This window comes from Hemicordylus capensis, chromosome 1 (genome assembly GCF_027244095.1).
Source record: "Hemicordylus capensis ecotype Gifberg chromosome 1, rHemCap1.1.pri, whole genome shotgun sequence".
NCBI lineage: Eukaryota > Metazoa > Chordata > Lepidosauria > Squamata > Cordylidae > Hemicordylus > Hemicordylus capensis.
In genome coordinates, this window is record NC_069657.1 from 444922432 (window position 1) to 444938991 (window position 16560).

Here is a 16560-nt window from a genome sequence, read left to right on the forward strand (position 1 = left end):
TCAACTGGAAATCCTGACTTCTTTTATTTTCCAAATAGCAACCCGGGAAATAATTTGGACTGAACTGCAGTGTGAACGGAGGGGGGAGGCTTTAATCCTGGCCCTTACCCTGTACCAAAGCCCCAGCGACCATTGCCATGCCCCAAAGCTGCTATTGCCGTACTTACCTGCTATTGCCGTACTTACCTAAATAGAAGACAACCTTGAATTTAAGAGGACCCCCTTTTAAAATGTTGATTAAATATAGATTATACTATTTACCCCAAAGATCCCCCTCCCCCTGCCCATTTCTAACATAAAATAACTTGGAAAGGATTCAGGTAAATAAACAGAGGGGGAAACTTACAGGTGCAAACATAGTAGCTTGCAGGAAAATTGGGGAATTGGTGTGGGACAAAGGACTAAACCCCTTTCCTCCAGGATCCCAATTCAAATCTCTGCCCACCCCAACCCCCAGCTGTAGCTGCATTCTGAAAAATAGCAAGATTTTGAGAACTTCAGGCACGGAATGTCTGGTTTAGCCCTGAAATAATCTGCAGAAAACAGGAGGAAAGGAAAGTGGAAGCCGAGAACTAGGAATCTGTTTCATCAGCAATAAAAGGAGACTCGTCACGTCTGCCTTTGTGGTTAGGGCAATCTGGGTAGTTTCCAAGTGACTCATTGAGCCAGCTAAAGAGAAGCGCTTTCAGCTCTCTCTGATCTCAACAGGAGAGCTAAATACATACTGAAATATCTCCCATTGTAGTCAGTGGGACTTTAATGTGCTGAAATGTAGCTGGATTCTGGCCAGTTCCAGCAATTTCCTGATTCCATTTGGTGACAAGGGACCGGTTCAAGCGATCCGCGGCCACTGAGAGAACGTGCCCACCACCCAGCACCACTAACGGATGTGCTGACGAAATCCTGGCACACGTCCTTTAATCGGGTTTGAGGGGTCTGCTGGAAACGCAGCTCCTGACGGCATCAACTCTTAGCACCAGCAGCCCTATTGACCATGAGGGGCCCTGGGGTAGAGATAGTGAGCAAGGGAATCCCCTCTATGACTGCACTTTCTCTACCCTGATTCCCCTTTGTTAGACTGCAGGGCCGGTGCTACCATTAGCCCAACGAGGCAGCCGCCTAGGGCGCACACCTCCGAGCAGGGCAGAGTGTAGAGTGTCAATGTGTTAAGAGTGTGAGAAACCAGAATAATGAGTAGAAATGTGATGGGGGGGAACAGTTCATTGTTTTCAACACTAACAATACTGTTAAACCTTTTTTCTTGTGTGTGTGTGTGTGTGTGTGTGTGCGTGTGCAAGTACTTAGTCCTGCCTAGGGCGCAAAATAGTCTGCCACTGGCCCTGCTTCTCCCCTTCCTGAGGTGGAAGGCATGAAGGCCTTTCCTATCTCTCTGATGTATTCCCTAAATAAAATACACTAATAAAGAAATAATAAATAAATAAGAACCAGCATGGTGTAGTGGTTAGAGTGCTGGACTAGGACCGGGGAGAGCCGAGTTCAAGTCCCCATTCAGCCATGATACTAGCTGGGTGACTCTGGGCCAGTCACTTCTCTCGCAGCTTAACTTACTTCACAGGATTGTTGTGAGGAAAAACTTAAGTATGTAGTACACCACTCTGAGCTCCTTGGAGGAATAGCGGGATATAAAATGTAAATTTATTATTATTATTATTATTATTATTATTATTATTATTATTATTATTATACTTTACTTAGAAGTATAACTCCATTTCTCCCAACAATATTAATTAGCAGCACTCTCCTTACCTGTGCACTTCCCCTGTGGGTGGGGTAGATAAGTTCTCCCCTCCAAATCTCTAAGAAGGTGCTCACCCGAATTGCCTCTCTATATGTATTAAAGTGTTTTGTAGCGTTAGTGTTGCCAGATGCTGACTGTTACTGCGGATTCCCGACTATTCTGCCCAGAGGCGTAAGTTTTGTGCGGTATAAAAATATGTTAAATAAAATAAAATAAAATATTCTGGGGAAAAACAAACCCATTTCTGAGTTGGAGGGGCTGTCCGGAGTCTGGGGCCAACTGCCGTAGCGCCGCACAGCCGGCCAGCCAATTCTCCTTTTTTGAGTCACACACACAGTTGCTGCTGCTGTGTGGGCCACGGTGTGGTCACCAGCCAATCAGAGGCTCTCCTGCACACGTGGGGAGCCCAGCTGCACCCTCACCTGCCCCGAAAACCAACCACTCGGTAGGGATGTGCACGAGCTGGTTCGGTGCCTCCGGTGGGAAGCACTGAACCGGCTTGGGTGCTAGCGTTCAAGCCGGCTCGACGGGGCGGGGAGCAGTTCCCTTAAGGTGCCAGTAAAGACCTCCTTACCTGCTCCTCCGCACCCCGCCACTTTTCTGGGCACGTTGCCTGGTCCCAAATGGGCTGCGTGGAGCTGCAGCGCTGTTCCCTGCAGCCTCTGCGTGGCGTCGGAACACACATGGCCGCTGCGCATGCTCGCCGGCCATGTGCATGCCCACGCTGTGCAGAGGCTGCAGGGCACAGCGCTGCAGCCTCGTGCGGCTGTTTGGGGATCGGGCGCTGTGCCCGGAAAAGTGGCGGGGCAGGGAGGAGCAGAGAAGGAGCTCCTTACTGGCTCCTTAAGGGAACCGTTCCCTGCCCTGCTGGCCCATGCACGAGCCATTCGTACACAGCTCTACAGCTTGCTGGTGTGCCTGTGCAGTGTGGAGCACATGCGAAGAGCGGCAGCCAGCCAGCTGAGTCTGAACTGCACAAGCAAGAGTGTCCGCCAGCAAGCATCCTCCACCACCAGGAATTCCTGTGCCGCCCCGACCCATCCCTCGATGACAAGGATGCCGCCGGTCAGAGGAAGACGCAGCACGGAAGCTTCAAAGGAATGGCACTTACGGGGAAGCAGAGGAGACCTCGGTATCTGTGGTTCTTCATGCACTTATCAGGTTGGTCAATCATTGTTATCCCTGGCTTCGGGCGGCCCACATCTCTCTCTTTCTTTTCTGTGGTCACCTTGGCCTGCTTTCTGGTAAATCCCCTCTCTGGCACTGGTAGCCAGAGGCTATGATGCCCCATGATACATTTCAGAGAAATAGCTCCAGTGATTTCTGTGCAGGCACACTTTAGCATTTTGAGACTTGATTTATTTGCATTTAAATTCACAGTTGGAGCAAGTGGGACGGGAAAAATGTCTGTGTGTGGATAGATAGATAGATAGATAGATAGATAGATAGATAGATAGATAGACAGACAGACATATATAGAGGAGAGCTGATCTTGTGGTAGCAAGCATGACTTGTCCCCTTTGCTAAGCAAGGTCCACCCTGGTTACATATGAAAGGGAGACTAGAAGTGTGAGCACTGTAAGAGATTCCCCTCAGGGGGTGGAGCTGCTCTGGGAAGAGCAGAAGGTTCCAAGTTCCCTCCCTGGCAGCATCTCCAAGATAGGGCTGAGAGCGACTCCTGCCTGCAACCTTGGAGAAGCCGCTGCCAGTCTGTGAAGACAATACTGAGCTAGATAGACCAATGGTCTGACTCAGTATATGGCAGCTTTCTATGTTCCTATGTTCCTAGATATATAAATATAGATATAGATATATAGGGGAGGGAGAGAGAGGGAGAAAGAGAATTCTATTTCCCCCAAACTAATATTTCTGCTCTCCCACAGTTCTTGAGAGGAAGTTCCATTAACACCAGTGAGGCTTACTTCTGAGTACACATTCATGGTAGCAAGCTTTTTATTTTATAATAAAAGTTAAAGGGGGCGGAAGATTCCAGTAGCAATAAAACTGGCCTTGGTTTTAAGAAAAACTGCAAAGAACCATGAGAGAAGTGATGTGGCAAAAATGTGCTCAGGTACAGACGTGTGTGTGTGTATGGGGGGGTGTGTGCCTGGGGGAACCAGCCCACGATATGTCACCTTCTACAAAGACATGGGTGCTGTACAGGAGTGACCCCAACGGACCACAAGACGGGGCCGCCTTTGGCAGCCAGCTAGCCTCAGCCGCAGAGCTGTTTAGAGCTGGAGTCAAATGTGCATCCACCCTCCCACAAAGGCCGTGCGCTAGCAGCTGGGCAAAACAGAACCAGCAAACGCAGCAGACCCATATAACAACCCATCCTCAAGTAAAGGTTGGTGAACAACACTAGTTCACTCCCCCCTCCCCCAGTCATGTTATGTAATATATACGTCCCTCCAGGAGAATGATGGACTGGACCGCGTTTTCCTTGTCACAGCATCATTTTGGAATGAAGCAGTCAAACCAGCACCGTGGTGTGGTTAGTGTTGGACTAGGATGATGGATTGGGAAGAGCTAGGCTCAGATCCCCACTCAGTGATGAAACTCATGCGAGATAGAAAAGTAAAATAAGCAAATATTTGGGGAAGGGAACTGATACACCGACACGTCCTCCACGAATTTGCCAAAGCTTCTTTTAAAGCCATCAAGACTGGTGATCATAATCCTGCGGCAGAGAATCCCATAGATACGTTCTGTGCTCTGCCTTATGAGTTGTACTTATTCTCCAATTGTCCTATTTTTAGCAAAGTATGCATATAATTACCAATTAGCATATGCAAAGATTGTTCACAAAATGTGCACATGGAGCAGAGCTGGTCTTTGCAAGCATGTCCCCTTAGCTAAGCAGGGTCTGCCCTGGTTGCATATGAATGGGAGACTAGAAGTGCAAGCACTGTGAGATATTCCCCTTTCAGGGGATGGAGCCGCTCTGGGAAGAGCAGAAGGTTCCAAGTTCCCTCCCTGGCAGCATCTCCAAGATAGGGCTGAGAGAGATTCCTGCCTGCAACCTTGGAGAAACTGCTGCCATCATCTGTGAAGATGATACTGAGTTAGATAGACCAATGGTCTGACTCAGTATATGGCAGCTTCCTATGTTCCTATGGAGACTTTTTTTTTTAGTGAATAACACCAACTATTTCCACTTTTTTGGGTGATGGATTCTGACTGTTTTCACTATCTGGACCTGCCAACACTATGTAGAATGTGTAGGGGGGCATTTTGGATGAACGCTCCTCCTGCATAATTAAAGGATGTGCCAAGTTAGCACCAGCACATCCTTTAGTGGCCTCGGGTTGGGTGCATTCTGCAGCGGCCCAAGCAAAAAACACCCTGAGCTGTTTTTGGAAGGGCGGTATACTAAATAAATAAATAAAATAAAATAAAATAATTGCATGTGGCAGCCGCTGTTTTTCTTCAGCTGGCCCAAGATTATTTGTATATGCATCTACTGCACTCCCCTCTCAACCCCATTTCTGCCTCTTATCAGGTTATCTCATCATGCTATGGTGCTCTCAAGGACACCAGGAGGTTTTTCACATATGGTTCTATGCCTTAGGGTATCTGGAGAACAAATCTGCTTCGCAGCAGATTCGAGGCATTTTAAATTGAGGGATGAGATGGACCATTCACATAGCCATCAGCACCTCCATCAACACCTTTGAAGAAAGCAAGCCCCACCCCCGGAGTTTTTTTTCAAAAGCTGCTGGAAATAGAGGATTTTTTGCCCTGGACATAACTCGGGCTAAGCCAGAATTTGCAGCCTCCTTTTGGAGAAAAACAAAGCCCTGTCTGTCCTGCTCCCTGATAGCCTGCAGGGAGGTCGGGTTAAATCCAGAGAATTTGTGGACTGGCACACTCCAATCAAGATTGGATTTGGGGGGAAAGCCCTGTCTGTAAAACCTCCTGGCAGCACAAGTTTTGCAGGCTGGGAGGAGGATTTCCTCTGGATTTGCTGTGGGCTAACAGAGGTTCTCAAACTTGGGTCCCCAGATGTCATTGGACTATAGATCTCATCACCCCAGCACCATTGCTGCCATTGGAGCTGGGGATCATGGGATTCATTTAGCCCAGCAACATTTGGGGAACTCAGTTCTGAGAACCTCTGTTCTATAAGGAGAGCAGCAACACAAAGCACAAGAAGGATCTAGCATTCCCACAGAGCGTCTCTCTTAGGCCCAGTCTAAACATGCAGGAGGATGAGCTGGGGGACAAAGTGGTATCATCCCGAGGCCACTGAATCGCCAAATTGTGCAGCTGAAAGCAACTTTGGGGGTCTTCTAGTCCAACACCCTGCTCAGTGCAGGGATCAGAGATCTCAGTGCAAGGATCTCACTCTGCTCAGGGCAGGGATCTCCTATAACATCCCTGAAAGATGGCTGTCCAGCCTCTGTCTAAAAGCCTTCGGCAGAGGAGAGCCCACTACTGCACACAGCAGATTGTTCCACTGCCAAAGAGCAAATTGATCAAAGAGGCATCTTTTAAAGCGGCCATTCTCTTTCCTGAGCGGGGGAGAGCAACTGGCCCTCTCCATCCCCAGCACAGCATCCCTCCAGTGGCTGTTGCTGGCATCTATTTTAGATTGAGAGACCTATTTTGTTTCTATTTTAGATTGAGAGACCTTTGGGGACAGGGAGCCATTTTATTTTTTGGTGTCTAAGAACTTTTCCTCATAATGAATCCCTATGAGGATTCATTATATACCTTTATTTCTTCTGTTCATTTTGACTGTCATTGGACAGTGCCAGCTAACAACTGCCATGTGTCACAAAACAAATTGTGACCCACCCAGAGATTTTTATATGGGACAGTTCAGAAATGTGCTAAATAAACAAATTTCAACCTACTGGTTTTAGTCCTTTCCTCAGGTCTGCTCCTCTTTCTACGTGACGGCCCTTTCAATATTTGAAGACAGCTATCATATCTCCTCTTCGTCCTCTCTCCTCCAGGCTAAACATACCCAGCTCCTACAACCATTCCTCATAGGACCTACTTTCCAGACCCCTCGCCACCTTGTTCCCCTCCTGTGAATCTATTCCAGTTTATCAACGCCATCTTGCCACTTCAGACTTTCAGAGGCTTGTAGCAGCTTCAGTATGTGTGTGTTTCGGCAGGAAAACAATGTGGACATCAAAGATTTCCCTCCCCTTTTGCCTCTGCCCTATCTGGATTGGGCCCCCACATGCTTGCCATTTTTTAAAAAAATAAATTGTTCTGGTAAGAACTAATCTGCCTACTACTACTGTCCACTATCCTTACAACAGGACTAAATCTGGTCCAGATCGGTTAGGCAGTTCACAAGTTAGCCCACTTGTGCCTCAGCTGTTCAGGCATCCACCAACTTGCATCGGGGTGGATGACATCATCACAAACTACACTGTTGAGATGTCCCTATGTGTCCCTACAACTATACACAATTTGGTCCATATTGGTCCAAGCATTGTAGAGTTGATGGGGGAACAGACATGGACACACACACGATACCGGTTGATCTCCTAAGCCTATTGGAAAGTAGGCTAATAGGTCACAAACTAGGCACCAACGCTTTCAACACCTTGTCTAGTTTGACCCTAAGTTAGTGGCCATCCCCATAGGTTGACGTAGCGATGAATTTGAAGTCAGGGGTTCTCGAACCTCGGTCCTCAGATGTTGTTGGGACTTCAGCTCTCCTCATCTTTAGCATGGCCTTTGGCTAAATCTGAATAGATGAAACTGACCATATTCTTCCTCATTGGTTTATCCCTCAGTTTCCCTCCCCCTTCCTTGTTGCTTCCCTTGTGTGAAATTGCCCTTTAAGTGAATAAATAAATATCCCACTTTCCCCGCAAAGTGACTTGCAGCAGGTCAAACACATAAAAAGCAACTTAACCAAGTAATAATAATGGCGGGGGCGGGAAGGGCTAAACCCACAAACAGAAAGCAAAATAATGTAAGCTCCTTGGGGCAGGGAACCTTCCTGTACTTTTATTAGAGAAGAATCTAAACTTTTTTTAAAAAACCCTCTTTCATTCTCATGATTACACTGACGTTCCCCTGCTGCTTTTTCTTTCATTTCTAAAAAAAACCATAATAAACCCCAAACCCACACACACAGAACAAAAGGCAAAGTGCTGTAAGCTCCTCGGGGCAAGGACTTGTGCTTTTGCAAAGCGATAGGCAAACTTGCTTAGGATGGGGAATAGTGTCAGTAATCCTCTTAAGAAAACGTCTTGTGAACTGATACTGACTTTACTAGCAGTGGCTAGAGTGTGTGTAGCCATAAATGGAAACCGCAAAAGTGGATGGAGGAGATCTGGCATACTGCCTTGATGATAAAATTAAAATATTATACAAAAGCATTGGAAAGAAGAGGGCAAGACAGATTTCTGGAGGTATGGAACCTACTTATAGGCTACGGCAATCGTATTATACAGGATGATTTTCCTATGCTTGCGAGGTTTTCCTTTCCTGAGAGAGTATTATAAAAAGGCTTCAAAGGAGGTACAAATTTTAAGTAATTTTCTAATGTTAATAACCCTCAACAAAACTCTCGACTAACTGAAAGCTTTTGTGCGCGCGCGCAATAAAAGGTCGTTTTGTTGAGAGCTGGAGTTAATATGCACATTGCATCGTGGACATATCAACTTGCACTCATGTTAATAACGTCGTAGTCATTGTGATTGGTAACACTTGTGGGGTTTCCCCCGCTTTTGTAACTTGTAATTTTGTGTTGAGTATCAAAGTGGTATTCTCTGTGTGGGTACTGAGATAGATAGATAGATAGTTGCAAACCGCCCAGAAGCGGGAGTTTGGGGCGGTCTACAAATTTGATAGAGAACGATTGAAAGAACGCTTCTGCTCTTAGGATTACGTCCTTCCACTTTCTCTTGCATCCTCTAACACAAAAACGCATCACGCAACACACGCACAGAACATAAGAGAACACAGAGCGCGCGCACTCAACCCCCCCCCCCTACACACACACCCACCCCCACGCGCGCGCCCGCTCCCCACTTGCGCGTCTGCTTTGGATTTAATCCGGAGACGACGGGAAAGGAGGACCCGGTTTGTATCCCGCCCACTCCGCCTCTGATAGGCTGTCCCGGGCGAAGCACGCGCGCTAAGTTGCCGGCCGGCTCCTATTGTGACTGGGCCGTTCGCGGCCGGGCGCGCGCTTCTGGGGGTTCCGCCGCTGCCGGCCTGGGCTGCCCACGTGACCAAGCAGCTGCGTGCGTGGGGCGGCGCTGCTCCCGCTGGCAAGCCTTGGCCTCGGCGGGCAGGCGCCGGAGTAGAAAGAAAAAGAAGGAGGAAGATACAAAGTTTCCCGAAGGAGCAGCAGGAGGAGGCTGTCCCGGCCGGGGGTGCAGCCCGAGAAGGGACCCGCCTTGCCACAGGGGTAGGTCGGTGCTGTGCTTCTCAGAAAGAGAGAGGAGGAAAGGGGTGCCCCTGGGCAGGGGTTGGAGTGGGGTGGGTTCGCGGGAGCCAAACGAGTCTGGAGTGCTTGGTTCAGCCGGCAGCAGCAGGTTCCTCCGCCATCAGCATCCACACCCCTCCCCCGCTTTGCACATTTGGGCTGCTGAAGAGTGAAGAGCGGCTCGCACGCTGTAAAGGCTGCTGGGAGGCGAGTGCTGGGCATCCCTGCCCACAGAGAGCTGGTGCGGTTTGGACTGGCAAAAAACAAGGGAGCACAAACGCCTGGTAGTTGCGTTCTTCTTCTTGACATGTCTGCACTACCCTTTCTCTCTAAGAAGTGAAGTAAAGGGTGCCGTCGAGTCGATTTCGACTCCTGGCGCCCACAGAGCCCTGTGGCTTTCTTTGGCAGAATACAGGAGGGGTTTCCCATTGCCGTCTCCCGTGCAGTATGGCATGATGCCTTTCAGCATCTTCCTATATCTGCTGCCTGATATACTGCCAGCAGGGATTCGAACTGGAAACTTTTTGCTTGTTAGTCAAGCAGCTCCCTGCTGTGCCACTTGAGCCAGGCAAAATACAGCCCCCCCCCCCAAAAAAGTCCATAGACCTCAGGTTTAACCACACAACAACCCTAGGAGGTAGGCTAGCCCACTTCACCTAAGGAGCTGGCGGGGGAGGGTGGGCAATGAGGCAGCTGGGGTGGCTGCTCTCTCTCTCCTGCACAGACTGGCAGTTAACTGTGCAGCTTTACCTGATGAAGGGCCAGCCTGCAGGCGGTAAGATGGGAGAGAGGGGCGGCACCCAAGCTGCCTCCTTTTGTGCCCCCCCACACACCCCAGGTCCTTAGGACAAAATACTAAAGGGATAGGCTGAGAGAAAGAATGTGACTGTCCCAAAGTTAACATAGGCTGCCTTAGGAACATAGGAAGCTGCCTTATACTGAGTCAGACCATTGGTCCATCTAGGTCAGTATTGCCTCCACTGAATGGCAGTGGCTCTCCAAGGCCTTGGGCTGGAGTCTCTCCCAGCCCTGCCTGCAAGTGCCAAGAATCGAACCTGGGGCCTTCTGCACGCTCTTCCACTGACCTATAGCCACATTCCTATCCCCTAAGTACCTTATAGTGCTCTCATGTAGTCACCCATCCAAATGCAAGCCAAGGTAGACCCTGCTTAGGAAAGCAGGCAATTCAAGCTCACTACTGCAAGACCAGCTCTCCTTACCCAGTGGCTGAGTGGAGCTTTGACCCTGCATATCCTGGCCCTAGTCTGAAGCACCATTACACCACCCTGGCTCCCGGTCGATGAACTGGCGGGTTATACTGCAAAGCCCGTGGAGATGTGTTGCATGAGGGATGTGACCTCTCTGCACTGCAGTCAGCGAGGATCGGGCCACCTGGTGTTAGCTGAAGAGCTAGGTTTGGCCCTACATAAGAAGCTGCCATATACTGAGTCAGACCACTGGTCTATCTAGCTCAGTATTGTCTTCACAGACTGGCAGTGGCTTCTCCAAGGTTGCGGGCAGGAATTTCTCTCAGCCCTATCTTGGGGTTGCTGGGGAGGGGCCTGGGAGATTTCTGCATGCAAGTATGCCGGTGCTCTTCCCGGAGCAGCCCCGTCCCCTAAAGGGAATATCTTATAGTGCCCACACTTGTAGTCCCCCACTCAAATGCAGAGCAGGGCAAACAGTGCTTAGCAAAGGGGACAATTCATATTTGCTACCCCACCTTAAGTGGTGCAGCAGGGAAATGCTTGACTAACAAGCAGAAGGTTGCTGGTTTGAATCCCTGCTGGTATGTTTCCCAGACAATGGGAAGCACCTATATCGGGCAGGAGTGATATAGGAAGATGCTGAAAGGCATCATCTCATACTGCGCAGGAGGCGGCAATGGTAAACCCCTCCTGTATTCTACCAAAGACAACCACATGGCTCTGTGGGCGCCAGGAGTCGAAATCGACTTGACGGCACACTTTACCTTTACCACACATTTATGCTTACTACCACAATTCATGCTTGCTCTCTTCACATTAGTGTTGCCAACAAATGCAGTGCTTTTTACATTTCCCCATAGGAGTGAATGGCAGCCTTTCATGCATAGGGAGGGCACCATTGGAGAAGAGGCTACCCGTATTTCCCCGAATAGAAGAAGCCAACGACAGATATTTAACAAAGTTCCCAAAGGGGTTTAAATATGAATGAATGAATGGCTCCCTGTCCCCAAAGGTTTCCCAATCTTAAGAAGAAACATAAGATAGCCACCAGCAACAGCCACTGGAGGGATGCTGTGCTGGGGATGGATAGGGCCAGTTGCTCTCCCCCTGCTCAATAAAGAGAATTGACACTTTGAAAAGGTGCCTCTTTGCTCAGTTAGCAGGGGACAGTTAGCAGAAGACAACTGAATTTAACAGGGCCCTGAATTTAAGATGACCCCCTGTGGAGGATCTGCTCTGCTGTTAACAGCAGACACGGATACAGGAGACCGGATCTCCCCTGTTTAACTGCTGCCACCAAGTAAACTTTTGTGCTCCAGGCTGAGTCTACCAGAACAGTCTTTCAACCTTCTATTGCAAAAACAAACTTTGGTTAGGCCTATAGGTGTAGGGTCACAGAAGCGACAACTCTTCTATAAACAAGAAATGTTACTTTGTCATTAGTTCAATAAAAACCATCAACCAAAAGAGCACAAGGAACAGACAAAAAGTGGTCAAAAATGCACCCACCAACCTGACTGTTACTGAGCCCTAACGGAGAGTCCTTGACGATCACTTTTAGCAACTCGTAGTTCAGCCTCAGGTCTTGTTCTTTCCCGTCCTTAGTGACTTCTTTTCTGCAGAGATTTCACCTCTCTGCGAGTGATTTTAACAGCTCTGTGCCAGCAATTCTTCAGTTCTGTAGTCTCTCACCAGAACTCCCAACTTTCTCAGCTTGGACTGGAGCTTCAACTACCTCTTCTTCAAGTCCAACTCTTCTGACTTTCTCTAGGACTCTTTCTCTCAAAGCTTCCAATCTCAACTCTTTCCAGCTCTAGCTTCAACTCTAACTCTCTCTATATATATTCACATTTTTGCCCCAACAGTTTTTTAAACAATCCAATTAGTACAACTCAAAGTTCCCTCCATTTTTCAATGTATAACCAATGCAATTAAAATTCTCTTTCTCTCCAAAATCCAACCAGTGCATTGCATCATCCTTAACTGAAACTTGCTTCACAAAAGCCATGAACATTTGACCCTGCCAGTTTTGTTTTGTTTTTTTTAAATACATAGGGTCTTGCAAGCACAGAAATCCTATTTACAATAATGAAAGAGGTTTGGGCCTCATTCCTTCCCATCCCCTGATTTTTAACACCAAAGAACTTTTTTAAAAACAACAACCCCCCTAGGGGTTGGATTCAGGTAAATACAGTAAAACTGGTGATTACAGCCACTGAAGCTCGAGCTAGCTTCTCTGTGTGTAGCCCCTATGTGTTTCTGGTCATGTTAGGGTTAAATGTAGACTATTGTTGAGATCTAGTATTTATATAAAATGCTTTGTTCTCATAATGCATTCAAAGCAATTGAAAGTTCAACCATAAATGATCTTAATATGGCTTGCGAGAACTCTGTATATCAGAACTGATATGCCCGTATTGCAGATATAGGTGCTGAATAAAGCCTCATTGAACTCTGTGGAAGTTCTGAGGAAAAAAATGCATAGGATTGGGCTGGTAATCCTTTACTTGGTGCATATGGACTTAGATGCTGGTGATAATTGAGTGCCAGTCAGTCTTTATTATGGTCTTTATTAAAACCAATACACCTAAAACAGTTATGTACTTTTTTACACAGACATACTAATTGCACGACAATGCATTAATTTGGCCCATTTTCCAACAGAATGCAATGGGTTCATATTGCAGAGCAACACAATTTTGCAACTAGGAATGTAATTGATGAATCCTTGTCTATTAACAAGTCTTTGACATAAAATTTGTCAGAGCATCCCGGAACCTTTTTAAAAACAGATTTGATTAACCTTTGCCTGAGGTCCGTATAAGACACACACCACAAAAGCACATGGACAACCAACTCAATCTCTTCTGAGTTGAGTGCCCAAAATACATTCTGGGCCAAACTGGGCATAAACCTAAATGTGCAATTGCCACCAAAAATGTCAGCTGTGTATCCAGTCCCCTCTTGCATCATGTCTGAGAAAGTTGATCCGATTCAGCAGGGATCATCATCCTCATGTAGGTCATCCTCTGGCCATGGTGTTTAGTACAGGATATCCCCAGATATTCATTGTGCCTGGGGGTGATGGGATTTCTAGTTCAACAACATCTGGGGACCCAGTGTTGAGAGAGCCTATACTAGTAGAATTTATCTCTAGGCATGACGTCAATATGTTCTCTATGGGTCTCCTCAACACTCACTGCCAGCAGCCACTGATGTGGCTTGAGGATGAGGAGAACCTTGTGGTAGCAAGCATGACTTGTCCCCTTTGCTAAGCAGGGTTCTACCTGGTTTTACATGCATGAGCACTGTAAGATCTTCCCCTCGGGATGGAGCTGCTCTGGGAAGAGCATCTGCATGCTTGCATGCAGAGGGTTCCCAGTACCTTCCCTGGCATCTCCAAGATAGGGCTGAGAAAGACTCCTGCCTGCAAGCCTCTGCAAGTCTGTGTAGACAATACTGAGCTAGTTGGACCAATGGTCTGACTTGCTGTATGGCAGCTTCCTATGTTCCCTGCAACATTAGAATGTGGGTAAATTCTCAGACATGCTGCAGGAGGAGAGGGCTGGACCCATGTAGTTCGGCATCTTGTTTCTTATTATTTTTTAATTATTTATTTTTTATATTTATACCCCGCTCTTCCTCCAAGGAGCCCAGAGCAGTGCACTACATACTTAATTTTCTCCTCACAACAACCCTGTGAAGTAGGTTAGGCTGAGAGAGAAGTGACTGGCCCAGAGTCAACCAGCAAGTATCATGGCTGAATAGGGATTTGAACTCGGGTCTCCTCGGTCCTAGTCCAGCACTCTAACCACTATACCACGCTGGCTCAGCTTACAGCTGCAGCAGCTGTGTACAGTACTCTGTTGATGTCCAGTTTGACTCCCTGGGCTTTCCAGAATGATTGCATTATCGGGGTCTTTGTCCATCCACAGTCCAGAGGCAAAAGACATGGTGAATGAAAAGGGACCCAGAATGCTCAATTGCTACTCGATTCAGATGTGTTTTGTTGCACACCACTAGGCTTTTAAATGTACCACAAGCCCTCCTGCCTCCTTTGGCCTTCCTTGTGCTTGCCATTGGTAAGAGTAAAGTAGCAGATGCTGGCAGGGAAATTCTCCTCTAGTTCTTTACTTCCCCTCTGCCTTTTGCAGCAGTGCATGGAGATTATGCAGGTGAGGTTTTCTCCTCTGCTCTAAATCTATGCTAGGAAAAGCATCACTTGCGAAATGTCTGTATGTTTGTCACGGAACGTCTCGGAAGAGTGGGTGGAGGGAGGGGCGAAACCCAGCAACAGTTCTAGTTTCATTTTGCCTCATGATGAGTGAGAAGTTTTAAATCCGCTGCTCCATTTGAATGACATTTTAGCCCAGAGGAGTTGAACTACAACTCCTATCACCCCCTCCCCCCGCCACAGTATATTGACTCCCATCATTCCAACATACTGTGTCAGGGAGTTGTAGTTCATGAACAACGAGAGGGCCAGGTTTGCCTGCCCCTGCTTTAGCCCTCTTCACACGTTGTGTTGAACGCAGTGCAATCTGTGTGCAGTGCACACCCATACAGATCTGTATTTACGTGCAGTTATATGTTGAATGCATGTATAGCACGACACTTCCTTTCTCTGTCCTACATCTCGGGGGTTCTGTACCCAGGTTCACTTTTCTAATGAAAGTGTGTGCCATCATTCACACAATCACATGTGCATGAGTACAGACATCTGAATGCAAATACGAGTGGACTTCGTTATCCGCGGGAGTTCCATTCCCGCAGATTACTGCTGGTAACGAAACAGCGGATAAAGAGTAATTAAGTCTACGGGAATACGGGGCTTAGGTTTCCCGACTAAAAAACACACACAGAGAAAAAACCTCCAGAACAGGCCAAAATAGTGCCCTACCGTGCTCCATGGGTCCTTTGGCATCCAGCAATACCCTCCACCCCTGGTCCCAAATGGTCACCAAAATTGCATATTTTTTCAATTTTTTTTGGTTGAAATTAGCCACAAAATGGCTCCAGCGGACAAAATGGTGGCCAGAAGTGACCTCCACAGTCACTTCCAGCACTCTAGGAACTGCAGATACATGGGCTTTAACCCTTTTGTATCTGTGGCCATTGAAATTGGATGTCAATTAGATACCCGTGAATACATGAAACAGCACATAATCCGTATAAAACAAGGTTCTCTTGTCAACATAATGTCTGAAGAGGAATTAAGAGAGGCAATTAAGTGGAAGACATGACCTATAAACATGCAATGATTCAGTTTTATTTTCTTTTTTGTAGGAAACGTTTGGGAAACCTTCATAGCCTACATTTTCCTAAGGATTGGCATCTTCCTCTTCCTCCTTAAGGCGTGATGCCTCCTAAAAGGCAGGGGAAAAGCAACCTCCCAGTTCCCCTCCAAGAAGGAGTCATACTGAGAGACACAGCAAAGAGGGAGTGGAGACTAGGCTCTTTGGTTGCGCAGGGAGGATTTGGACTGATCTACCTAGGTAACGTATGGCATGGAACTAGAAAAACTGCTCTGCAATCTATGCATGATGGTGGTGTCCCTGTTCTGGGTGTGAAGAGAGGCGAATGCTGAGACCCCTGCACAGCTAAAGAATTAAAAACTTGCTGAAACGATGTGTAATGTAAAATGCCCTTGTGGTCAAAAGCAGCCCAAATGTACAGGGCATTATAGGAATCTAGCCAGGGGAGCACACAGCATTGTGTAAATGGTTAGAAAATGGGTTGAAATTCTGTACCCACATTCTGTGCCAAGAAAAATGCTATTCTGACATTTGTATACACGGCTACCGGTTGGAGGGCTATAGGCCAGGGATTCTCAACATTGGGTCCCCAGATGTTATTGGACTTCAACTCCCATAATTCCCAGCCCCAATGGCCTATGGTTGGGGATTATGGGAGTTGAAGTCCAATAACATCTGGGGACCCAAACTCCCATAATCCCCAACCATAGGCCATTGGGGCTGGGAATTATGGGAGTTGAAGTCCAATAACATCTAGGGACCCGACGTTGAGAATCTCTGCTATTGGCCACCTCAAGCCTCAAAGGCAGGATGCCTCTGAGTACCAGTTGCAGGAGGGAGGGCAGGCTCTCAACTCATGCCTGTGGGCTTCTCGTGGGCCACATCTTGTGGGCTACTGTGTGAAACAGGATGCTAGACTAGATGGGGCCTTGG

The 16560-nt window shown here is 47.6% G+C and overlaps 1 protein-coding gene across 6 annotated transcripts in view; it reads left to right on the forward strand.

Moving 5' to 3' along the window:
• Positions 1–8867: 8867 nt before the first annotated feature.
• VRK2 (VRK serine/threonine kinase 2) overlaps positions 8868–16560 on the forward strand; it is a 90300-nt gene continuing 82607 nt past the window's right edge. For 2 of the 6 annotated variants that reach the window (XM_053246524.1, XM_053246571.1), the window contains exons 1-2: positions 8869–9146; positions 15659–15867. In XM_053246524.1, coding sequence (XP_053102499.1) covers positions 15732–15867 — 136 coding nt within the window. In that variant the 5' untranslated portion in view covers positions 8869–9146; positions 15659–15731. Of the gene's footprint in view, positions 9147–15658; positions 15868–16560 lie in introns of those variants that run through there. The other 4 variants (XM_053246541.1, XM_053246550.1, XM_053246531.1 and 1 more) reach the window with 4 other exon arrangements.